The following is a 26,078-nucleotide window of genomic DNA, read 5'->3' on the forward strand; positions in this document are numbered from 1 at the left end:
ATTTGCTCGCACACAGGGGAATGAGTTGATCCCCTCCTCTTCTCCTTAGCGGAACGGACTAGGAAAACCAAACAGCCTCAGAGCTAAGCGGTCCTGATAACAGGGGTCTCCCACAGAAGTGGTTCACTACAAGTCATCGGTGGGAAAATATAAACTTACAAACAAGCTCTACCTGGAGGACACACAGCTAGGACAAATGTGCATGGGACACCGGTCGGCAACCTCCAGGGAATGAAAATTGAGAAAAATACAATTTGAATGCAAGGTCAAGCCATCGAAGCTTGGCTATTTTAGCAGGACTCAGGGATGTGGCATTTCCCTTGTGTTAAACACCTGTGTGTGCTCTGAGGGTGCAGTGCCTATGAAAGCAGCACTAAGTTGAATACTGAAATAATCACACTTTAATTTTATCATGAAATCAACCCCAAGTGTGATGTTACCATCTTAGATGACAGATATGTCTGACCTATTTACACCTTCCAACCATCAGTAATGTGTTGGAGACTCCTATTATAAATTATTTTCCTGCATTAGGAATGGGATATTCTGTAAACAAAGACTGACATTTCAAAGCACTGCTCTCATGCTGAATGTATCACAGATATAATGTGGTTGCAAGTGAGTAGGCACTTAATTGATACTGGTTTAATGTTACACATTTCTCTCAGAACTGTCTTGGCACTAATCACATTAAAATCCTTTTTATTTAATGGGCCACGTTAAAATACACAATTTTTTCCCAATAGGTAGAACTCACTTTTTAAATTACAAGTTTCTAGGAACCTTTGAAGTTAATATTAGAAGTTAATTTTATTCTTATATGTATAGTAATCACTGTTTCAGAAATTTCCAAGAATCTCTAAGGCACCTGTTAGGGCATCCTATTTTAATATTCTCATTGTAATTTAAAGCATAAATAAGCAAAGGGCTATGTAAATTTTAGTATACCCTTGCAAGTTGTCATATTACACCATCACATATATTTATTGGGTTGCAAAATAATACAAATATGATGATATTGGTTTTATAAAAATACCTACAGTATATCTATATACAGTTATAAGTACAAATACCCATATATATATGTGATCATATGAATATATTATTTTCTGTAAAACAGGATCATATTATCTGTCTGTTTTATGACCATCTGCCAGATGTGTTCCATTGCTCACGGCCATCATCACTGCAGCTGAAATTTCCACCTCCTCTGACCTAAGCTACAATAATAACCTCACATCGCTAACAGGATCCACTAGGGCCCTCCAATTCTTTCTCTCCTGCCCATAAAGGGAGATCATTTCCACATGACAATCTGGCCACGTGCCACGGATTCTCACTTAAAACTCATCAACACATACACACCTAGGACATCATCAAAATGTTACCACCGATTTTTCTCTGACCAGTGGGCTAATGAGTGACTTCTTTTTTTTCTGTATTTTCCAATGCTTGTAAAACAAACATTATTTATGTAATCAGAAAAAGAAAACACCTTACTAAAAAGACATTCAGAAGTCAAATTAAATGCTTTATAATATTAATGTAAATTATAAGATTTTTTAAATTATCTTAAAATATAGATTAAAAATATTATTTATCATGAAAAACACTTGAAAAGAGGGAGTACAATTTACCAAAAAATGGGAGCATAAATAATCAAACAGGGTAAACCTACGAAAGTTTTCCTTAGACCTTGAGCACAGATGGTGGTCTGTATTTCCTAAACTTAACAAACCCATGTTGCTATTAGATGTACAAAATGTATGTATTTTTCTGTTCTTCAAAGAATTTTATGTAAAAATTATAGAAATGCCATGAAGCACACATTTTTCAGTTTACGCTTTTGTATTTAAAGAGTAAGTATTTCTTCTATCGGACATTAGTCAGAAAAGAAAAATCTTCATCATCAACAGTGGAAGTTTCTGAAAAGGCTGACTAGTGACAACAGTATGTTACGAAAAGTCAAGTTAACATGTATGATATGTGCAAATGCAGGTCTTTCATATTCTTGTAGAAACAATTCCTATTGTGTAAAAGATGCAATCAGAGAACCCTGGGAGCAGCAAAAATCATGCTCGAAACCAGACAAACTTCATTTCCAGGGACTGTGAATCTAGTGTTAAGTTTTGTGCCATAATCACAGCTGTGGTTGATTACATTCCTGCACGTTTCATCTGTCTTAACAGAACGGACCATTGTACATTTTGATCCAGTATTGATACTGAATACCCTGAGGTGTCATTAAGCATGGGCTACTTCACTCAGTAACTTAAGGAAATACATGTCGACAATCATGAGAAAAGTGGCAAAAATAAAGTTAAAAGAGAGAATTGAGCAATACTGAATTGAAAAATCCAGGTGTTCTTCAAAAATAACTTGTCAGTAATTTACGTGACAGTCCACTGCCACTGCAGGAGGAACTGTGGTCAGAATCATGAAAAAATTTCCCACGTTTTTGGAGTTTATTTGTAATGAAGGAATTACCGAAGTCACATAACTAGTGAGAGAACTAGTCAGGGCTTATACTTGAGGTCCTGACGCTCAAATCGTTGCCATGATGCTTTACGCCTACGTTAAGACCAAGGAACCATTCCTTCTAATTCTTTCTTCCACTTTAAGCCTTTAAAATTCTTGGTATATTTATACCTATGTTTGTGACCACCATGGTCAAAGCCTTTACTAGCAGTTTTGTCCACACTCAAAAAGAGTGTTCAGTGTGTCAGTGCCGCTTTCCATCAGACATAAAAACTTTTTTACATAAAAAGTTGAGTGATGCCCAGAGCTATTTACATCAATAACCTATCAGGAATTTATTCTTTCTGATGGACTAGGTCCAGCTTGTAAATACTTGTTTCCTTCCCTAAGAAAGTTCTTAGATGTTTTCCTTACTTCTTCTTTATGCTACACCAGGGAAGGATGTGACAGCACAGTTCTAACAGGACACATTGACTTTCACAAGAAATCCTTGTTGATATTTTCACTTAAGATTATTTATAATATAAATACAATTACTGTCCAAGAAGATGACGTGATGCCTGTAACACCAATACACAGACTTCATCAACTACATAAGCTCTGCAGCTCTCAAAATACAGCTTCTCTTTTTTGAATATATTCTGTAGCAACCACTCAGGTGGCTAAATTTAAAAGGAGGTGACTCTTATTACCCTTGTGCAAGTTGATGGAGATCCTGATTCTCTCCCAGTGAATTATCACTTTATAGGTTTGTTCTGATGGCCCAAAGAGGACTCATTTTCAGAAATGTAATTTCAGAGCGTAGGCAGGCTACAGTGGCAGACTGATCGTTTCTATATTGTCTTAGAATTTAAGAAGCTAATGAATTTCCAGGATCCTGCTTTTTATTGAGATCTACTTCAAAATCCATTTTGCTTCCTTGACTATATATATGAGTTAAAGATATTACAAAGAGTAGATCTCTTGTAGAAGCCTCCTAATGGTTTTGGTTAAGGGATGATTCAATAAAGACATTCTGGAAAAGAAATAACTCCAAAGAGAAAGACTATTTAACTAATACAAAACATATAACCTTCCAAAAAAGCAGGATTACGTATCATTGCTGCTAAGCCTCTTTTATTGTTTGTTTTATTTGACAGTATTGGTGTACTGTCCCATTTCTTACACCCCTTATATCAACCTTTTCGATGTATTTAACTGTCTGATGTAATTTAGTGTTTTAATGAATTTAATGACTGATATATTTATTTTAGAACCCAAAATTGAACACTGCTTTACAAAATTATTTTCCTCTACAAATTCAATTTTTTTTCCAAATAAAATGGAAATCTCAACCTCAGATCAAGCTTTAACAGCATACGCTCTCTTAAATGTCACTGAGCAGTGGGCTAATGAAATCTCTTTTACAGTTTCTGCTGGTTCAGAATGGCTGTAACATTTGCACTTATAAAGTTCCCACAGGAATTTTAATATTCCTGTCTTTATCACTACTTCATGAAATTAAGTCTACCCTTTGCAAGAGTTTGTCCACCCTACTGACAAATAGATATCATCCTATGTGATAAATAGTTTTGTGGGGACCTTTTTTAGGAAAACTTGGTGTGGAATTTTTTTCAGGAAAAGAAAAAACATTATGCCTCCTGCGACTTCTGATCCAGCCCCAAATCTTAGCTCTGACTGGCTGGATTCACCTGTCTCCCGGGTTTTGAGGTTAATAGGATTTTCCCTGAAACTTCAGCTCTCTGATGGGTCCAAGAAAAGTTACTGATTTTCAATTGGTTCAACTTTTTCCTTATTGCAAGGACAGCAGTCTGAGCATGTCTGAGCTGAAACCAGAAATCCTCCACATGCGTTTTTCGAATGACACTTTATTGCTTGTTTTCTGAAATCTACTTTTATGGTGTTAATCACTGTGAATAAGGAGTAAGAATTTTCACCATAGATAGGATGAATTTTTACCGTCGATTTTAGTGATGGGAAAGTTTAGGTAGCAATAGGTTTAAAAAAACACGACTTAAGAACAACAACAAAAAAAAAGGTGGACTGATAGAAACAGAAAGTAGAATGGTGGCTACCAGGGGCTGGAGGGCGGGGAAGATGGGAGATGCTGCTGAAAGGGTACCAACTTTGACTTATAAGATGGGTAAGTTCCAGCGATCTAATGTACAGCATGGTGACTACCGTTCATAATATTGTATTATACACCTGAATTTTGCTTAAAAAGTAGATCTTAAGCATTCTCACTACAAAAAAAAATTAATATTAACTCTGTGAGGTGTTGGAGGTGTTAATTTACCTGATTGTTGTAATCATTTAACAAAATATACCAAATCATCACGTTGTAAAATATATACAGTTTTATCAATTACACCTCAATAAAGCTGAAAAAAAGAAAAAAAAAAACCCTCTTAATGTTCAATGGTCACTAACAGGGCTTAGGAGCCAGAGTAGCTTCCTTCAAATTCTTACTCCGATTAGCCCCAAAAATATAACCTTGGGTAAAAAATTGGACGTTTGCCCCATTTCCTTTCTTGACAAACTTGGCTTTAGACCTAGTGAGATACATTAAGTAGGATAAACCATGAAATGTGTCCACTGACCTCATCACAAAAATGTCAAAGTATTCTCGGCAAAGGGCCATTTTGAGGGGTCTGAGTGAAGAGAGACCAGATTGTCTGGATGGGGCGACAGGGGCCATAAATTGGGGTCAGAAAAAGCATATTGTCCTTCAGAGAAGTTTGGCTACGAACATGAGAGGACAACAGGGTGACAATCCGAGGACAGAAGTTTGATCAGGCTTTTTTCTTCTTCTTTTTTAACTAATGGAAATCACTAGAACATAACCATGAATTAATTTAAAGGAAAAGGATACAGGAATGACTACGAAAATGAAAACTCAATAAATGATGAAGGAGAAATCTTTGGAGAAGGGGCCAGTAGCAGAATCTAAAGAGGATGTAGAAGGAGTTAGCTTAAAAAGGAGAACAAACACCTCTTTAAGGATGGAAGAAAGCCAGTGAATATATATAGGGAAGAAATCAAGAGTTTTTAGTAGGAAGTTGAAGGCATTCAAGCCCGAAGACCTCAATTTTCTCAGAGAGGTTGAAGGCAAGACCAACATCTGAAAAAAAGATTAAATACGGCGTGCATGTCCTCATTTACATAAAAAGTTGAGTGATGCCCAGGTGTTCTGCCACAGTTCCTATTGGAAAATCAGACTTACCATGAACTATTCAGTTTTAGCTTATTTTCTGGGGAGGAGTACAACGTTCTGAAACAGCAGGGTACCCTGTGTTCTAATATTTAACAAATCAAAGTGATGGAAAGGGTAATTTAGAACTAAACAATATAAAAAATTTTATACTAGTATTTAACCCGGAAACAGTCTAAGCAATGAATGAGTGAAGTTTTGGAACAATTTAATTTTGATCTATCAACTTGGCCACCTGACACAACGTGAGCAATATGTGTTTTTGAAACATCATTTGCTATTTCATTTAGGGCAGAATTGCTAGGTTCCAGCAGTCAGTCGCCTGCAGCACCCATTATAATGATCTAGTCCCACTCTGCCCATTAAACACAGAGCATGACACACTCCAGCCAACAGGCAGAGAAATTACTAACATCAGATGTTCAAACACAAAAGGCCAAGGATGAAGAAAACATTCACTGCAATTTCAAGTAATCATTCCACTGGTACTGAAGTGAAACGATGATAGTATTAATATTACTGAGCCTCACTTAGTAAATGACTATTGATTTGCTAATATCTCCTCCTACACGTTCTGATTTCAGGGAGTGAAAATATCTTAAAAGATCTCCTGGTAATATGTAATACTAATAATTCAGCAATTCACCATTCCCTGTCACCCCTTAAGAAAAATAGAACAATTAAATAACATTTTGTCCTTCAGTTATTTATTAGTCATTTTTTGACATGTATTATAGATACCCTTTATAGTAAGGTTTATTAAATGGTTCTAAGACATGTGAAGTATCAATGCATTTCCTCCCAAAATTTTCAATAAAAAAGAGGAAAACCTGAGATGGTTAGTCAGGAACATAGGTAATCATTTTACCCCAAAAGAAGCGTCATTCAGTGTTCTAGTCAAATAAATTATTTTCCTTCTAAAACAATTAACACCAATTTAAAAATTAATTTGTTTCTTGTGGTCCAAAATGCAATGGGCTGTTAAAACAGGCAGATTTGTCACAGCTTTAGAACTGCTAACAGGACAGAGAAGCTTAGCAACTGTGGCCACAACGGAAAATGAAATGTGAAAATTCAGATCTAGCATGCCACGGATAAATGTAACCCTGTAATCCAAAGTCATATCAGTAAATAAGTGAAAGTTGAGCAATGCTATTAAGAAACCATCCTCTGTGAAATCACATGGTACAAACTAGCAAAGAAAAGTCTATTGTTCCTCTCTCCACGGGCAAGTGATTGAGCAGATTCTGATATTTACAAGTATTGATTCAAGGCATAGATGCACTGATACAACATGCCAGAAATATATATGTATATATACACACACACATATGTATATATTTCATATATTACGACCATGTTGAAATAAATAGGAAGTCAAAATTTTAAAAAGACTGGTTTGAGTTAACCACTTTTCAGCCTTTGTGATTTCCTCTTGGATAACAGAAAAGTTTCTTAAAGTCTGAGAAAGAGCAAATTACTATAGAATTATTAAAAAAATACTCTAGGGCTTCCCTGGTGGCGCAGCGGTTGAGAGTCCGCCTGCCGATGCAGGGGACATGCGTTCGTGCCCCGGTCCGGGAAGATCCCACATGCCGCGGAGCGGCTGGGCCCGTGAGCCATGGCCGCTGAGCCTGCGCGTCCGGAGCCTGTGCTCCGCAACGGGAGAAGCCACAGCAGTGAGAGGCGCACGTACCACAAAAAAAAAAAAAAAAAATACTCTAACAAATTTTGAGTTATAGAGCATTGGTGTTCAAATATGGCACCGGTTAGAAAATATTTTAAACACTGGATAATGTAGAATGAAAAATTTAAAAACTTACATATGTGAGATACTCAAATATTCAATAAAATAAGGTAAGTGAAAATTCTGTGGTCAAATTTTGTTTAATAGAATGTATATTATATAGAATTATATGAATATGTAATTCTACATTAAATATAAAAATATTAATGCAGTAAAATACTTTACTGGGAAAGAAAACATTTAGATTTGAGATTTTATTCTACTACATAACCTCTCTGATATTAGATTTCTTTATGTAAAAATAGGGATAATATATTAAGTGCATTGCTTTTGTCATAGATGTGCTCCACATACTCAGTGAGCTATCTATGAAACTTCTAGGAAACTGCAAAACCCTGTTCAACTATGTGATGGAAATTGTGAAAATAATAATGGTACTAAAAAGTCTAAATTTTGAAAATATACTGTAGAAATCCATCATTTTTTGAGCCACCCCAATTCCTAAAATACACTGGGTTTCTTTTTCACAATTAAAATCCTAAAATCGGTCAATTGTTTTACTTAGTAATAAATTCAGTCAATCCTCATTGCTCATGGATTTTATATTTGTGAACTTGCCTACTTGCTAGAATTAATTTGTAATCCCAAATCAACACTGATGGTACTTTGCTGGTCATCCGTGCATATGCCCAGAGTGGTGGAAAATTCTAGCCACCCAAGGTGCCCATTCAAAGCTCAGGTCCCATGAGGCCTTGCTCTGCCTTCTTGTTTCAGCTCTCATAGTGTAAAAAAATGGTCTTACTGCAGTCTACTCAGTGCCATTTTTCATGTGTTTGAGCTTTTTCTTGGTGATTTCACTGTTTCAAGTGGCCCCCAACCGTACTGCAGAAGTGCTGTCTAGTGTTTCCATGGGCAAGGAGGCTGTGATGAGCCTTAATAGAAAATATGTGCGTTGCATAAGCTTTTTTCAGGCCCGAGTTATAGTGTCACTGCCGTGAGTTCAAGGTTTATGAGTCGACAACATATTTTAAATTAGGTGTCTTTAAACAGAAACACACAAAAAATAAAGTTTGTGCTAAAAACACAGTTGTAAAAAAATAAAGCTGTACAGATCTGTTGATGAACATGTTGTGAGCAGAGGCACGCAGGAACCTAACACTGTAAGTCCCCTAGGAGCCTGGTCTTGTATTCACTAAGTCGGTGTCTGTGATGACTTTATAGAACAGAACCCCCACGAATAATGTATTACAATGTATCATAATACTTCTTAACTTTCCTCCCATAGTCTAAGTACTCAAGTTAGAAAACTGTGTTTTAATGGGAAATGTATAATATTGCAATAGAAATAATGATCTTATTTGTCCACTTTGGGGACTTGTTGCTCCATGTGAATTCTATCATAAGCAATACGGCAGCACATCAGAGCGGTCAGGGTTCAGGTTCTGAAGCTGGCCTTCATGGGATCAAATTTCGCCTCTACCACTATCAACTGGCTTTCAGCATGTAGATTAGCCTCACTAAGTTGCCTCACCTATAAAAAGTAAAAGTGGAAAAAGCTAGCACATACATACAGGATTCTGTGAGGACTAAGTGAATTAATAATTATAAAGCACGTAGAAAAACACTCATCATATAGGGAGGGCTGTATAAAAGTTAATTATTAATGTCTGCTAGAGTTTTGTAGATCTGGCAAAAGTACTGACAACATTCACAGTAGCTATGTCTACTCCAAAACATGAAACCATTTGTGATTCAATTAAAATAGCAACGATCTAATGCCGTTTAGCATATGATGGTGACGCACACATACATCTCCACTTAACAAAAACTCACAATAAACAATTACCTTGCAAATCAATGAAAATTTCTACAGATAATGCTTTCCTGAAGAACTTGAAAAAATGTGATTCAAATACATTTTTCATTCCTTTTTAAACATAACCCCATACCCCTCACGCTATTCTAAACACCTTCTCCATTTCAGCAAACACAGATTCCAACCCTGCAGTTCTCAGGCCAACAAAGTGGAGGCCCCCCCGACTCCTGCTCTTTTCTCAAGCCCCAAATCCAATCGCACACCAAATACTGACAACTCGACCTTCCAGATACTCCCACTGTCGGCCACTTCTCACCACCTGCACCATGTCTGGCCCGGACAGTGGGACAGCGTCCCCTAAGAGTTCCCCCCGCCCCTTTGTGTATTTTCAACAGAGCAGCCAGAGTGGATCTTTTTAAATGGATGTCATATCACGTCACCTCTCCACTGAAAACCCTCCACAGGCCCCCTCATCACCTGGGGTAAAAGTAAATTCTAACGTCCAAGCAAGGGGCTTGATGAGCTCCTGTCGCCTCTCTGACTTCTCGTTCTGCCCTGCCCGCGTCCACTCCATGAGAGAACTGCCTGGGTCTCCTTTGCTCTTCTTCTAACACGAGCCACTGCCCCACAGCTTGCCCTCACCCGTTGCCTCTGCCCAGCCCACGATGCACCCACAGTCCACAAGGCTCACAGCTCAAATGTCACCCCTCCATCAGGACATCCATTAAGACTCTCTACCCCTCTCTCCTTGCCCCTCCAACATTTCGCTTTAGTTGACATGTTGTACACTTCATCCACTTAGGTGTTTTTTCCTGTTTCTCCCCAGTAGAATGTAAGCTCCAAAGAGGCAGGGATTTGTGCTTCTTTTATTCACTGCTGACCCCCTCAGTGCAGAACAGAAGGCACTCAAATATGTAACTGCACAGTGTCCCTTACTCATCAGTTTGGAAAATGGAAAGAAGACTGGACATGCAGCGCTGAACAACGTACGATGACATTTAGTTCTGGAAGTAAAATAAATCTTTCTTTTGAGGTTGTTAGCGGGAACATATTTCTATAGTAATTACGATTTTTATGATGATGTATTTCACCCACATTTACTTGAAAGCAAATTATTTCTATGGACGGATGGTGGGCTAGTTATGACATGGTGGTAATGAGGCTACTCAGATTTGCTGAATCCATTAGTCAAGTTACTCAGTGGTTACACGTACATTACTTGCTTTGGTTTGTTTTTGTCATTGTTCTATAATGTAAAATGTCTTATTATTCACTGTGTAGCACCCAGAACATAGTAGTCACTCAATAAATATTTGCTGAATGAATGAACAAACAATAACTTCCTTGACGGCAGGAATTATGTTAAAGATAGTTGGTGATCAATAAATATTAGTTAATGATTAAAGACAGTCATCAGTAAATGAATAACAGCAACGGGCAGATATATAACTTTGCATATGAGGCTGGGTTATTCTATGGTGTGAGAAATAGGGCATTGCAGACCATGAAAATGTTAATAACCCTCTTCCCAATTATAGATTTAATTCTATGTTTACACATGAAGTAAATCCAGTTTCTAGCTCTCAATTCCGCCTGGTAAAGAAAAGCAATATCATCTGACCTTGAGATCATGTGTGCTGAAGCAAGCACTTCTAAATACAAGTGTAGAATGAGTAGGATGAAGAATTCTAGAATATGGAGGAAGATGAATGTGGCTATAAGACAGGGTTTTTTTAGATATAACATGAGTTAATAATGTCAATATTAAATTCAGGCTGACTTCCAAAAATTGGCCTGCCATTCTTTCAGCCATTTGTGTATGTATTCAGCAAGTACTGATATATATACATTGAGTCTCTATAAAGTGCTGGCACTGTTTTAACAAATAGCTGTGTATGCACCAGCTAGTTACTTCTGTGACTTGCTGGAAGCTAATAATTTAGGTAATGCCTAACTTAGAGCTCCCTAATGAACACCACTGATATAAGCTCGATAAATAATTAATGAATATAAATCAAATTGTTCTAGGCAGAAGAGATATTTATTATAAAGGCAACTGGCCATTAATAAAATTGAGTTATTGCCAGGGGAACAAGTAGGAGTTACAGAAACTGTGTCACACGAGAACAAAGGGAAAAGTAAATCGTATTTAAACAAGCACAACATACACGATAATGTGAAAGAAAAAGGAGCTCAGGCAATATGCTGACGATCCTAGCAGCAACTGGGGGGAAATGCCAAAGAATAGGGGAATACAGTAAAAGTACAAAAAAAGGAGTGTAGAGAGCTCACCTCATCAAAACGGAGCTATCATTGAGTCTGACAATGACATGAGGGTGTCCCCGTTCAGGACAATGATTTAGTACTTCTTCAAACTGTTGTTATTTTTCTAAGCATCTGTTTTGGGAAACGGGACTGGTGCCAGTGCTTATTGATTTTCCTAGGAAGACACTGTTTAACCTCAACGGGAGCAAAGCACATGTATATTTCCTCAGTTATGCAAAGAGTCACAAGGAAGACCTAAGTAATTTGCCACTATATGTCTAACTTATTTCTATAATTATAGTGTAATTGACACCCCAGGTACCAGTCCTCACGGGCTGCCCTAATCCCAGCTCTGGTTATAAACATGCTTCATTTCTGCCGTCTGGGTGGTCCAAGTTATTTGCTACTTCTAGTCTATCAGTGGTATTTCTGATACCCATGCTACTCCCGGCAACAGTCCCTATATGCTGAAGGGGAGTCATCTGCAAGTAGTTATAGCTTCTGCACCTTGAAATCACAACCCTGCCATGTACTGAGCCCTTCTCTTGGCTGTCCCTGTGACATTAAATTGTAAGAATCCTATGAGATGCCTAGACCAGGACTCAGCGCAGACTCTACAAAGAAGGTAGATCCTCTTACTCTGTTCCATCAGAAATAAGAAACAGATACGCTATAATGAAGGAAGGAAATCTTGGCTGGCAGTGAAATTAAGGGCTGACAAACTCTCTGAACTCAAGAAGGGGAAGTCTTCATCCAGCAGTGTACACTGAGGAAATGGAAGAAGGATTTTAAGAATTCAAGCTCAGTCGCATGAATATTGGTTCCTGAGAATTGCATGAATGAAATGAAAATAGAAAGCCTAATTTGGCAAAGGTTTGGTGTAACTAATCATAATTACTGAGAGAAACTAAATGGAGACAGGCCTTGAAAAAGTGACTCTCAACTAATATTCTGAATCTCTCGACTAATATTCAGAAAAAAAAATAAAAACATAGGAAAACCACAAAAGCTGTGAATCTAACTCTTCTATCTCATTCTCATATAATTATAGCCCAGCTTCGCCCAAGTCATCCAGTGGTTGAACTACCCAAAAAAAAAGTTTCAAACAACTACTATAGACCAAGCCATTTCTTTAAAAATCTAGCCTGGTGTCCTATGAGTTCTGAGAATTCCAAAAAGTGCACAGTTGATGATTTCACAGTATCACTCAAAAGACCACAGGGTTCCCTTCTGAGATGTGTTTTAAATTTTCCTTTAATACTAAGCAAATACTAAGTAGATCTCACTGCCTTCGTGCTGACTTGTTAGTTTAATTCCTCTTAGGCTCAGGTTCTATAAAGTGAAGATTTGTTCTTATAAATGAGTTAAGTACTTTTTCATGTGTTTTCCTGTAGAGTACTAGTTCCCCCAAATGATTCTATTTCAAGCTAAATTGTCTTTATTTCCTTTACCTTTCCTTATTTATTTATTATAGCTGCCATCTTCCAGGAGTTGAAAGGAACACATTTCTAGTGATATAATACACTTCTACTATAAAAACAAAAAAAGTTTACAAATTCTTGAGGGACAAATTAGACTAAACTAGACCAAATTAAACGTCTTACAAGATTAAGGAAATCTCCATTCATGGTCTTCATCCTAAACGACTTCTGCTTAGGATTTTAAAAAGGGGGAAGAAAGCAGTGTAGTGGGATTGTGTTTTTTAAAAAAGGATATGTTCAAGTCCTAAGGCTACTATCTGTGAGTGATCTTCTATGGAAATAAGGTCTTTGCAGATCAAGGTAAGATAAGGTGGTATTGAGTTAAGGTGGACCCTAAACCCTACGACTGGTGCATTTATAAAGAAAAGAGAGGGGTATTTGGACACAGAGACACAGGGAAGAAGGTCACGTGATGACGGAGGCAAAGACTGGAGTGATGCATCTGTAACCAAGGACCACCAAGGACTGCAAGGGATCATAGGAGCTAGAAAGAAACAAGGAAGAATTCTTCCCTAGAGCTGACATAGGGCATACAGCTTTGCCGACACCTTGATTTCAGATTCCTGGCCTCCAAAATGTAAGAGAATAAAGTTCTCTTGTATTTAGCTATCAAGTATGTGGTAATTTGTTAAGACAGGCAGCATGACCCTGGGGAGAAAGGACAGACTTTGGACAATGACCTTAAGTTCAGAGATATAGTTTGTTTTTTGACCTATGGCAAGTTGCTTAATATCTTTGAGCACCAATTTGCTTGTATGTGAAATTTTGAGGGCTCATGTGAAAAGCCAGGCACGTAATACAAAATCATTAAGGAATTATGCAATTTTTATTAATAAAGGGAAAAAAAGCAAATCATTCATTCTTACTCTTATGTTCTAGTATGCTTTCTAAAATATCCTGCATAATTTCTTAAAATCTTTGTTAGAGATAAACTAATCAGAAAGAATCTCAATTCTAAAATAATTATAGTACGTGCGAGGACCCATGTCAGGGTCTAAGCTGTAACTCAAGACAATGACGACAAATAACTCCAGTGATTTTTATACTTAGAGTTTTCACTTTCATGTAAACAAAAGTTGTAGACACTTCTTTGCTAGATTTAAACAAGAGAAGAAGATCCAATATAGGCCACATAGCCTTACAATCATATACCTAGTCTGGCTAAAAATTAGGAGAATGAATTGAAAGACAAAACAACAATTATCAAACCATTTTAGTTAGCACTGACTTGCGAGGTATCAAGACATATAATTTCCAAGAAAAAGGCAAGAGGAACAGAGCTTGGTGTGACATCTACACAATTTGTTTTATGAACTATGTGGTGACCCACAACCTTAGTCTCTAATTATCTTGTAATTCCAGGCAAATAAGTGATGACATATACACACATTTTTTTTCTCACCTGAAGTATTATATATTGTGAAGTATTATTGGTTAAATATGCAGACTTTTATATGCCATCAAATCTTCAAATGGTAATAAACTGAATTGCTTTACTTACTAATACAAGCAGTAGGACAACATCAGGGTTATCACATGCACAAGCAATGTGCATTGGTGTCCAAAAATCTTCGTCCTGGTGGTTGACATTGGCCCCTCTGTCAATCAGGATCTCTGCAATGAAGACATTATCATACCGGGCACACTGAAAAAAGAAAAAAAGAAATAAAAGAAAGTATACTATGATAACAAACTATGATAGGCTTATTTGGAATAAACCTAATCCAAATTTCCTTTCCATAGGTAGACAACTTCAATGCCAATTTTTGAACTTGGGAGGTGGAGCTAAACTGGGGAAGAATGTATTCATGTTCCCCAACTAACCTACAAGGAAAGAAGCATATGTAAGACTGAAAGGAAAATTGAATCCATGGACAGTGGAAAGAAAAATAGACTAGATATTATAGAAGACAAGGTTAGTCATTTGAAGGCAGTAATATAAATTATACAAAATGACAAACAGAGAGAAAAATGACAAAATAAATGAACGGAGCCTCAGTGAGTTGTGGGAAAACTTCAAACTGATTGATAACCCCTGAGACTGACAGCACAGGAAATGGGTACTACAGAGATATATGTATGTTTTTGTTATTATTTAATTACCTTTATAATTAGTCGTTAGAAAACAGCCCAATTTTTAAAAGTAGGCAGAAGATTTGAACTTTGTCAATATTTTATAATAACTATAAAGGGCGTATAACCTTTAAAAGCTATGAATCACTATACTGCACACCTATAACTTATATAATATTGTACATCAACTATACTTCAACTTAAAAAAAGATACATGAATTGTGGTTCACAATTATGACACAGTCATTGAAGAATCTCTATATCTTTCTTCATTCGCTGGTACCCTCAAGAATGTACAAAAAGGACAATGCAAAATCATGGTGCACATTCCATATGGAAGGAGATTTGAGGGGTGCCACTTTGGGGACACATGGAAGCACTTGGGGCAATGGCAAACACATGAACTTTGAAGGATTAGTTTCAGTTTTGAACTAAGATATCTGTGTATCTGATGTTCCATGTCATGTGTAGCAATAACAAATAGTCCCTACCATCAGGGCCTCATGATATGAACCACGACCCCATCCACACTCACTGCAGGTTTGGGTACAAAGACTGATAAGGTGAGGACCAGAGAATAAAAGCTAATACATCCATTTTAGAATTTGGGGCCTGGACCCAATTTCTTTTAAGAAATTCATATGCAAGTAATTCCTATTCTTCTCTCTTTTTCGTTTTGAAAGCTCCCTGCATAATCAAACCAGATGTGACCTCATCCTTCTGTGCCTGTCAAGATGTCCTCAACCTGCACGTCAGAAATCCACAGTGATGATTCAAAGATACCTAAGGTTTAGCTTTCAGTCTTTTACCAAAACATAGTTAATTAGATACCGTGTTTAAAGTGATACCCGCCCTCTCAAGTGACGTAAGTTTTAGATTCACATTTCAGAGGATCGTGAATAATAATTTGACAGCAATAAGTACCTTCTAATCACACTTGTCTGCAAAGATGATGATGGCTGAATATTCCCGGTACAATGTTCTTACAGTATTATTGCTAGATAGTAAACTTCATTCTCCCTAGAAAGAATTTTCATCAAGCTAGAAAATCTCCCTCCCAATTCAGGCAGTTTTTCACCATGTTTAGCAATTTCTGGGGACACTTTATGGAACCATAAGAATGGCTGAGGCCCCGCTCTGTCACCCTCAACAGAACTCAGACAACATCAGTTATTTCCACCTGGAGACAAGTCCCCAGCTCCTCCTGTCACTGTCATCTCCTTCTTGAAGTACCAAGCAGGACTAGCTACATAATTTATGCAAAATGAAAATAGAGGGCCCTTTATTCAAATATTCCTAAGAATTTAAAGATGGCGATAGCAGAGCATGAAAGCAAGCTTGGGCCCTTCTAAGTACAAGGCACACGCCATGAAGCCTGTCCTGAATTTTGAAGCCCCTTGACCAACCTGCCTCCCAGGCGCCTCATGTCCACACACTCTTCCTTCTACTGGACCTCTGGAACAGTCCATTTCAAGCAAACGTTCCTCATCTGGAAATGTCCAGAGAACCTAAGTGGAAATCTATCTCTCTGGAAACACCACATCTCTCCTGGAGCCTTCCCCTGTGCAGGTAAAGTTATTCCTTCCTAGGACCCTGAAGAAGCTGGATTATTTTCTCAGCTTATCATTGATTCTTCTAGATCACTGCATGTTCACCTTCACGTGCTTCTTTCTAAGATTCACTCTGTCCTTACATACAATGCTCTTCCCCCAACCTGGTCCAAGGCTTCATCAAAGGTTTAGGAACCATGACCACGGTCTTTGCTCCACTTTTGAGCACCACCAAACAATGAGGCATCAGGTACATTGGGTCACCCACCCTATACGAGAGTTTAAAATGTCTTCCTTCCAGTACTCAGGAATCTTCACCTACATTGTACTTTAGTTGCCCATTCCTCATGACCAAGATTAGCTCCACGACGAAATATTAAATTCTGCAGTCCCAATCCGTGACCAGAATATTCCATTCTGCCTCTTAGGGTACACTTAGAAAACAACATGGCCGATAGCTCCTTCCTCTGAGACGTTCATGGAATTGACCACAGTTAGAAAGTGACCACTTACACTTTCAACACCAGCTCAGTGGTTCACAATTTCTCTGGCAATGCATCCTTTCACTCATTTTTAAGTTTGTAAACAAAGGTGGTATTTCTCAACGTATAAAAACCCACTACAATGCGAATTATCGATTCAGCCCCAAAGACTCTGAAAACTATAGAAACCAAATCACAAATAAAGACAATTTTAAACTTCAAATGTGTTGTCTTTTCCCCCCACATTATCATAAGGGGTATTTTATATGTTTTAGTTCTGGTTGGCTAGGGAGCAGTATGTCCTGAACGACCCTGAAATCTACCCTCAGAAAATCAAAAATTCGATATACACTGTGTTCACACACTAAATCCTAGGGTTCACAACTGTAAGTTATCTGTTGCCAGTTTGTTTTTTTTTTAAACTGGAGTCAGATCTACTGTAACGTAAGCTTTCTCGATGATTATCTATTTTCCCTCCTCTGTGTTGATTACAAAGCCGTTGGGACAGAGGAGACCAGCAAAGAGGTACTAGGACAACAACCAATTTGATGCAGATTCATTTATTGAGTGGATACCGTGTGCCAGGCGTCGTTCTAATATTAAAAACTGTATTTCTGCACCGCCTGGCAGCTCTGGGGGGAGGAGAAGCAATAGGATTTACACAGTCAACTTGGATTAGCCAAGTTCCATTTTCTTGTCCTGTGTTTATGGGTTTTTAGTGGTTCAAAAACATTTCTACGATCAGAGACAGGCAGAGACAGAGAGAAAGAGACAGAGACAGAGAGAGGGGAGAGAGATACAGAGAGGCAGAGAGGTAGAGATTTATATCAGTAGCAAAACGAATTCAAATCTGTTGCAATTTCCAAAATTTTTGACATCACTCTGGAACTTCCATATGGTCCTGTGCATTCAGGGTCAATCCCATGGGCCGTCCTTTTCAGCCAGCGCTTGGATCTCTGCCAAGTCACTTCCATTTCTTTGCCACTATATCACACTGAAGGATCATATTCACTACAGTGTCATCTTGAATATACTTCTTATCACTTTTGCTTTGCATGTATCTTCTCTCTCGTAAGTATTTATACTCCAGATGACCTTGCCATAGATAAACTATCCAGAATACTGCACTGAAGTACAGTTATTATTTCTACCGGCATTCCAAACAGCACAGCTTCCGGCCAATGGGACCAGACTCTAATTATGGAACAGGTCGTTGCTAAAGGGGTTCAGATGTACCCCCGATGCACATCCTGAAATTTTAAACTCCTAATAACACTGGTATCCTTTTCAGTGAACGTACACTCTGCTCCTTCAGCTGCAACACTGGTTTGCTTCGCTGTGAATCGCCAAGATTTTATTAGGCAATGCTGTATTCCAGGCACTGTGCTTGGCAATGTAACCGTAAAGGACCATGACATGGTAATCACCCTTGAGAAACAGACAGTACAGTTCAATGAGATGGAGGGTATACAGAGCATTCTACAGAGTCACAGCAGAGGGTCCCCAGCTGCCTGGTAAGAACTGGACAATTAAGTATGGGAACACGAGGATTAAGGGGCAGGGGTTGAGACATTCATAACCCACTGATTAAATACGTATCCACTGAGGACCTGCCACATCCCCACCATACGCCAAGCCAGAGGGTTGGTATTATGAACTAGATGTCCTCCCTAATCAACAGCTTACATTCAAGGGGGCAGTCAAAGGAGGCAGTCAAAAGAGAGAGAAGATGCGCAAGTCCAGTCAGCCAGGGAGCTGCCTCAGAGGAGAGCCCAGAGTAGGAAACAGTCTGAAAAACACTGAGGAGGGATGAAAATAGGCATTCGTGGGATTTCATGAAACCTGGCATGTCTAGAGAGTCAATTAAATGATTGGAACTGTTTGCTTAAGGAAGGCCTCTCTGAGTGGGGGAGTTTCATACTTCCCTAAGGGAGAACCTTTCAGGATGCGACACTCCAATTCTCCTAGAAAGACCCACACCAGTGGTTTCAATGCTGGTTGATTGAAAATTTTGTTGGAGGGGAGCACAGTCCCAGGAAGTCTGTGTCTAATTGCCTTCACCCTGTAAGAAAGGGTTCTGATTCTTGACAAATAGAATTCCATTGTTGCACAGATAAAACAAAACAGAACAAAACAAAAATCTCACCAGTAACTTCACTTGGGAATTTTTCTTTTTTATAATTGATGTTGAATGAACCAGTTCTGTGTGATCTATTTACTCAAAATGGAAAAGTCACTCCCTTCAGTTTCTGACGGCCTTCCAAGGATCTCCACAGCTTGCTCTTCCATTGCTTTTTCACCCCCTAGGTCATGCACGTGGGCCATCACAATAAAAATGCACCCACAGTTTGCAGAACAAAGGTATGATTTTCATTCAGGATCCAGCTGGATACTGATCTACATCCTGGACTCAGACTTTCCAGTTATGATGCCATGATTCTCATGGACCAAAGAGACGTAGGATTTTTTTTTTTTTTTTTTTTTTTTTTTTTCCGGTACTCGGGCCTCTCACTGTTGTGGCCTCTCCCGTTGCGGAGCACAGGCTCCGGACGCGCAGGCTCAGCGGCCATGGCTCACGGGCCCAGCCGCTCCGCGGCATGTGGGATTTTAAAAAACAAAGCACAGGGCTTCCCTGGTGGCGCAGTGGTTGAGAGTCCGCCTGCTGATGCAGGGGACATGGGTTCGTGCCCCGGTCCGGGAGGATCCCACATGCCGCGGAGCGGCTGGGCCCGTGAGCCATGGCCGCTGAGCCTGCGTGTCCGGAGCCTGTGCCCCGCAACGGGAGAGGCCACAACAGTGAGAGGCCCGCGTACCGCAAAAAAAAAAAAAAAAAAGCAAAGCACAGTCGGGAATTTGAATCTTAAATCACATCCTTGAAAAAACATAAAGGGGTCATTGTTCACAGCCAATGGCAACTCTACTTCCCATTCCAGGACCTTGCAGCATCCTGCAGTCTCACCAGACATCAGAACGGCCCAGCTCTCTTTCTCTCAGTGACATCGTCCTCTCACTTCCATCTTGCCTCTTCGTTTGTCTCTCTTTCTGCTGCACTGTCCTGGATGGATGCCCCCCCCCATTCCACCTCCCCCAAGGAACTCCCCAGGAAAAGCCCCTGGAGAGGGCATGTTGTCTTCTGGTAGGATTCATTTTTTTGCTAGAAGGTACCCCTGCAACCTTTACCCTTGTTTTCCTGGGAAAGCAAAGGAGTTACATGGTCAATGCACAGGCGCTCTGGCAAGCAGGGCAAAGTATGGATAACTTCCACGTAGGGACTCTTTTTGTTCTTTAATACCTAGGTGGTTTCTAAAGTAAGATATTCCTTTAAACATTGTCTCCAGAGTCCTAATATTCTGCTTCTTTTCATAGCATAATATTTTCTGCTTGATTTTAAAGATATGAAGCCATTGAACTGCTGCTGCTGTAGTAAACTGCTAATTATCTCTGCTTCTTACAGCTCCTGAGACTTCAGAGAAACTTAGAAGAAAGCCCGAAGAACAGCCCGATTCGGAGACCCAGATATTCTTGTAAGAATAGAATAGTGATCGAAACTTTTAGAATTTAAGCTTCTAAAGAAAACATAGTTCTAAGAAGTATTTTGTATTAATTTGTTTCATTTGTTTTATTTTCATCTTTTTTTTGGCCATGCCGCACAGCTCGTGGGATCTTAGTTCCCCAACCAGGGACTGAATCCCGGGCCCACGACAGTGTAATTTCTTTCATTATGTGAAACATACATGCTTATTATTTAAAACATTCAAGCTATATGTAAAAGAGTAAAAAATGAGATCTTGTCTCCTCCCCAAACTGTCACTGTTAAAAATTCCTTGTCTATTCTTCAAGATTTTCACAGCTGTTGAAAAGATTCTCTGCTCTCCTCCCTGCCACCATGTCTACCTGTCTTGAGTGTAACATATATACTATTCTCTAATCTGCTTGTGACATTTACCAAATATCTTGGGCATATTTGCACATCCAATGCAGCTTGTTTTCATCAGTGATGTGGAACTCCACTGCTTAAATGCCTGCCTTTATGTTAAAATGAAAATTCACCAGGTAAAAGAAAGAAGATTTTCCTATTTCTAATGTATTTCACTTAAGTTTCACTATGGTCTCCTGCTGTCACAGCACAGAATCAAAAGAACTCGCATTGCATACTCCATGCAAGAGGGTTTCCTTACAACCAGGAGCTCCTTCTTCATAGCTTATGTATGAAAAGTCATAATGTAAAACTCTGGACAGCATTTTAGCAAAGTTCCATGTGATTCTGTTTTCAACTCCATACATAGCATTGTTCCTTCCAAAGAGTTACAGCTGAGTTTTTTCTATATTGCCCTCACAGAGACTAAAATCCTAGGGTGCAGATATTGTTACTTGTTGGCATTATTTCCCCTCTAATGGTACCTGATACTTGTGACACACTTGATTCATAAATTATTGAATGAAGAGTAGATAAACATGCAAATTCAGACTTACTGTTGAAAGTTTATTTTAAAAGATGATAAAACTACAGATTGTATATGATGAAAAAATATTAAAACCTGTTTGTCAATTGTCTACCTTTAATACAGAGGGAATTATTAATCTCCAACTTAAATGTTACTGTGGCGTTTCTACCAGGAGTCTTCCCAAGACCTCCACTTACAGTGAGGTGCTCAGTGAATAATAACTGAGTTAAACAAGCGAAACTCTGGGGAATCTCAACGACTTCCACAGTTTATTCCTGATGCCCTGCATGCGCATACGATGGCATTTTCTCAAAGACGCTGCTCTAACATTATGTAATTAGAGCTTCGGCGCTGATAAAGCCTCAGCCTTCACACTGCAGGATGCCCAAGAGGTGGGGTGAGCACAGAGCTGCTCACACTTTACATTTTTGAGGGCGAAATTGCCTTTTTCAGTACCTAAGGAATTTTGAAACCCTGTAATTTTGTCTCTCTGGCAACCTGCAATTTTTCATTTTTTTTTAAACATCTCTATTGGAGTATAGTTGCTTTACAATGGTCTGTTAGTTTCTGCTGTATAACAAAGTGAATCAGTTATACATATACATATGTCCCCAAATCTCTTCTGTCTTGTGTCTCCCTCCCTCCCACCCTCCCTATCCCACCCCTCTAGGTGGACACAAAGCACCGAGCTGATCTCCCTGTGCTATGCGGCTGCTTCCCACTAGCTAGCTATTTTACGTTTGGTAGTGTATATATGTCCACGCCACTCTCTCGCTTTGTCCCAGCTTACCCTTCCCCAGTAATCCTGGGAAAAGGAGGCTCAGTGCTGAGCCCACATTCCTGTAGCCGTCAGGAAGTTTACTTACATGTATTCCGGTTTCAAAGCCACTTTATCTTAGTCTCACAAAGTCTAACAGTATAAAAATGCAGTGTGTTTGCATTGGACCCAGAGCTAATGCAGCACTTCCCATCTACCTCATCACCTTCATCTTCTCATTTCTTCTTTCTTCTGACTCTACTGCCTTTAGACTCGGTTACCTGGACCTTCTCATTAGCCAAAAAGATCCTTATATTCTGACAGTTCATCTATCCATCCACTCATTCATTCATTCATTTATGATGTGTTGAGTATCTACCATGCATCACATGCTAAGGATATAAAAGTATCTAAGACATCACAGTTTCTGAAAATTCAGTCCAGCAGCAGAGAAAAAGGGCACATCCTCCATTAATTACAATCCACTGTGACAAGATCGACAGCAGAAGCAAGGATCATGTGTCGTGAGACCTTAGATACAAGAGTAATTCAGTCTTATCAGGAACATGAGAAAAGGCTTCAGAACTACCTCTGAAGGTGGCCAAGTGGTTTCATCATTTTCCTCTTTCTCTATCACCTGCTTATCCTGCTTCCAGGTCTGCTGTAATCCATGGTTTATTTTTCTTTCTCCCTCAGAAAACTAAACTCTGTTAGACTGTGTTTTGCATCTTTGCACCCCTAATAGCTATCACAGCATTATATATTAATTAATTAAGTAGTTAACGGGTTCATGTGCCTACCAGACAATCTACTGAGCACCTACTAAGTGCCAGGCACTCTCCCAAGTGCTGCAGATATAACAGTGATGAGAGGCCAAGTCCTAGCCCTCCTGGAGCTGACAGTCTGGGAAACAGAACATAATCACCTGAGCCTATGATCTGTTTGGTGGCAACTGTGTTACAAGGAATGAGACAAACAACCGGATAAAAGCTGAGCTGATGGTGGGGTGGTGGGAATGGGCTGCCGTATCCTTTGGGACAAGCCCCGGAAGGTTGTTCTGTTAGATGATTTTTCAGCAGAGAGGCGAAGCAAGCGGGGGAGTGAGCCATGCAGATTTCGGCAAGGGAATGTTCCAGTGGAAATAATGGTGAAAGCACATGGGCAGGGGCATGGTGGGCATATTAAAGGACCAGCTAGAGCAGGAGGGGGTCCCTGGAGATGAGGGCACAAAGGTGTGGGCACGTTCCACGCGGCCGTCGCAGGACTCTGGCGTTTGCCCTGAGTGGGAAGGGAAGTTCCTGGGGCATTTTGATGGAGTGACACGATCTGGTTGCTGTGGGAGAAACAGACTGTAGGGTCCACAGGGACGGGGCTGGGGAGGTGAGGGAAGAAGCTGCTGGTCCCGGGAAGAGGGAGGGTGGTTTATCCAGGTGAAGAGGGACGGCAGCATTCTGGCTGTATTTAAGGTGAAGGAAGCAACCGCTGCTCGGCTGACTGGGAAGATTGAGGTTTAGGTGCTCATTAAAGTTGGATACATCATATACTGGGTTGGCCAAAAACGTTTTTCCGTAAGATGTTACAGAAAAAGCCCGAACGAACTTTTTGGCCAGTCCAATATATGAAGAAGTGGCCATACTTCTCTTCCTTTCTCTCTCTTTCTGTCAAACACACACACACAGGGTAAGAATACATTACATTTCTGGTTAATACCAACAATGAACTGACATGATTTGTTCAAAGCAAAGGTCTGTCTTCCACTAGCCCAACTGGAATAATTTGCTGTCTGAAAACTTAATCCAGGTATCACTGGGGAATTTACTGGGGAAAGACTACAGTATTTACAGTTAGATGGTCAGAGTTTAAGCTCCAGTACTATCTACTACCGTGTGAGCTTAATTCTTCTACTTCTCAGCTTCTTACCTAATAAAGTACTGCACCTCCTGGTAAGGATTCCAAAGAGAGTGACCAAGAGGAGAATCTTTATCTATGGAAAGCTGTTCACAGCATGTCCTTAGTCTAAGATTGCTTGTCAAAACCAAACCTAGGATCCAGGACTAATGAGCCCTTGAAAATGTCAGGTAAGCTATGTAACGATCGGAGGAGAAAAGAGAGAGGTTTCAAAACCAAAACACTCCAGAGAAGGAAAAGGGAATCCAGAAATCTCTCTTTCCATCTCAATCAATGCTGGAGAGAAATGGCTGACGTTCTTCTATGCTGTTCCCCATCAATATTCGGAGGTATTTTTCCACTCCTCTGTATGCATATGACTGCCTGCACCCCAGATGCCTCCAGTCTTGGGCAGACACAAGGTTCTCTCGTTGGCAGTGGTTCTCAACCTTGGCTGTAAATTAGAATCACCTGGGGGAGCTGTGCCCCACCCCGATGTTCCATCTGCATCCCAGAAAAATTGAGTCAGAATCTCCAGGCTGGGGGGGGAGCTGGGAGGCAGACACTGACATCTTACAGCTCCCAGGTGATTCCAGGGGGCAGACAAGGCTGAGACCCAATACCAGATTAGGGAGCTTCCATCAGATCGATGCGTGACCTCCTTTAACATGGATTGCTCTAATGTGAGGAAATACAGCATTTTTTAAATATTGGTAGACAATTCTCAATTAGGCTTTTATGTTATGTTAATATTCGCGTTTTTCAAAATCAAGTTTTAAGCTTCAAATTAGCCCTGAAGACCACTAAATGGAATAATTATTGACATCCCCTTTTACTTCATTTTTGCCCTTAACTGAATCAGCAAAAAGTTCTTGCATGTGAAACTACTGTATTTATTTGTTTATGTGGTTACTTGTTTATTCACTTAATCGTTCCCTGCTTGTTTCCAAAAGAACGTAGTAAAGTTTTATTCACATTTATACGATCTGGGCCACAAGCTCATTGGATCAATAAAGAAAGTGAAAGAAAGGATGTCAAAGTAAAAGAAAGGATGGCTGCCTGACGCTCTATAATTGATACAACATTGTTTTGCTTATTTGTTGAATACTATTCATGTTCAAAAGCATCTTCTTTAGGGCAGAGGCTTGAACTCCATTATTTACGAACTGTAATGTGAGTAATTAACAAATGTTAATGTATCATTATCCAAGCCTGTTAACTTGAAACACATCATCGTTCTGATCATCATCAGTTACAGGTGCATTTTGCTACTGAGTCTGGAGCCCCTAATTGGTTCCCCTTCCACCTGGTGTCACCCACGCTCACCCGGTCATCACAGCTCTTACCAGATGGAGCAGGGTCCCTCCTGAAGACATGGGCATGTGCGGGTCGGCCCCCTCCTTCAGGAGCCGCAGCGCTGGAAGAATGAGAGAGAGGAGAGTTACACGGCACCCTTCTTCAACATCCTGAATCAAAAGGTGCAGCGCTTCATTAGTATCTAAACCTCAAATAGCCATGAAAGCCAAAGGAGACGCGCGAATCGCCATCTGACCTTTGTGTGTATTTAAGAGCGGCCGTGTTTCTGTTCACATTGAAACTTACTTGTTGGTCTGTCAGCCTCAGGACCCATTACAGCCATGCAAATTACTCAGAAAGGGGAACACACTTTGACATTTGTTTTTTTGAAGTGCCTGGCTTGTGCACCCTTTATAGAACACAAATAAATAAATAAAAAGAAAGAAATGACTCCACTAGGCTCATGTATGCTTTATTCACTTCACTTTTTTTTTAACTCATTAGGACTTATTGGCTTAAAACAATAAAAGTTCACACTCTGTTTAAACTTCCCTTCCTGCAATTACCCCTTAGCCCTGTTTCCATCATTC

The 26,078-nt window shown here is 39.5% G+C and overlaps 1 protein-coding gene across 1 annotated transcript in view; it reads right to left on the reverse strand.

Moving 5' to 3' along the window:
• The window catches only part of MYO16 (myosin XVI), a 427,770-nt gene that overhangs the window by 335,777 nt on the left and 65,915 nt on the right, over positions 1 to 26,078 (reverse strand). The window contains 2 exon segments of the mRNA XM_067712857.1: positions 14,500 to 14,643; positions 25,539 to 25,609. Coding sequence (XP_067568958.1) covers positions 14,500 to 14,643; positions 25,539 to 25,609 — 215 coding nt within the window.

The sequence above is a fragment of the Pseudorca crassidens genome, chromosome 18 (genome assembly GCF_039906515.1).
Source record: "Pseudorca crassidens isolate mPseCra1 chromosome 18, mPseCra1.hap1, whole genome shotgun sequence".
Taxonomy (NCBI): domain Eukaryota; kingdom Metazoa; phylum Chordata; class Mammalia; order Artiodactyla; family Delphinidae; genus Pseudorca; species Pseudorca crassidens.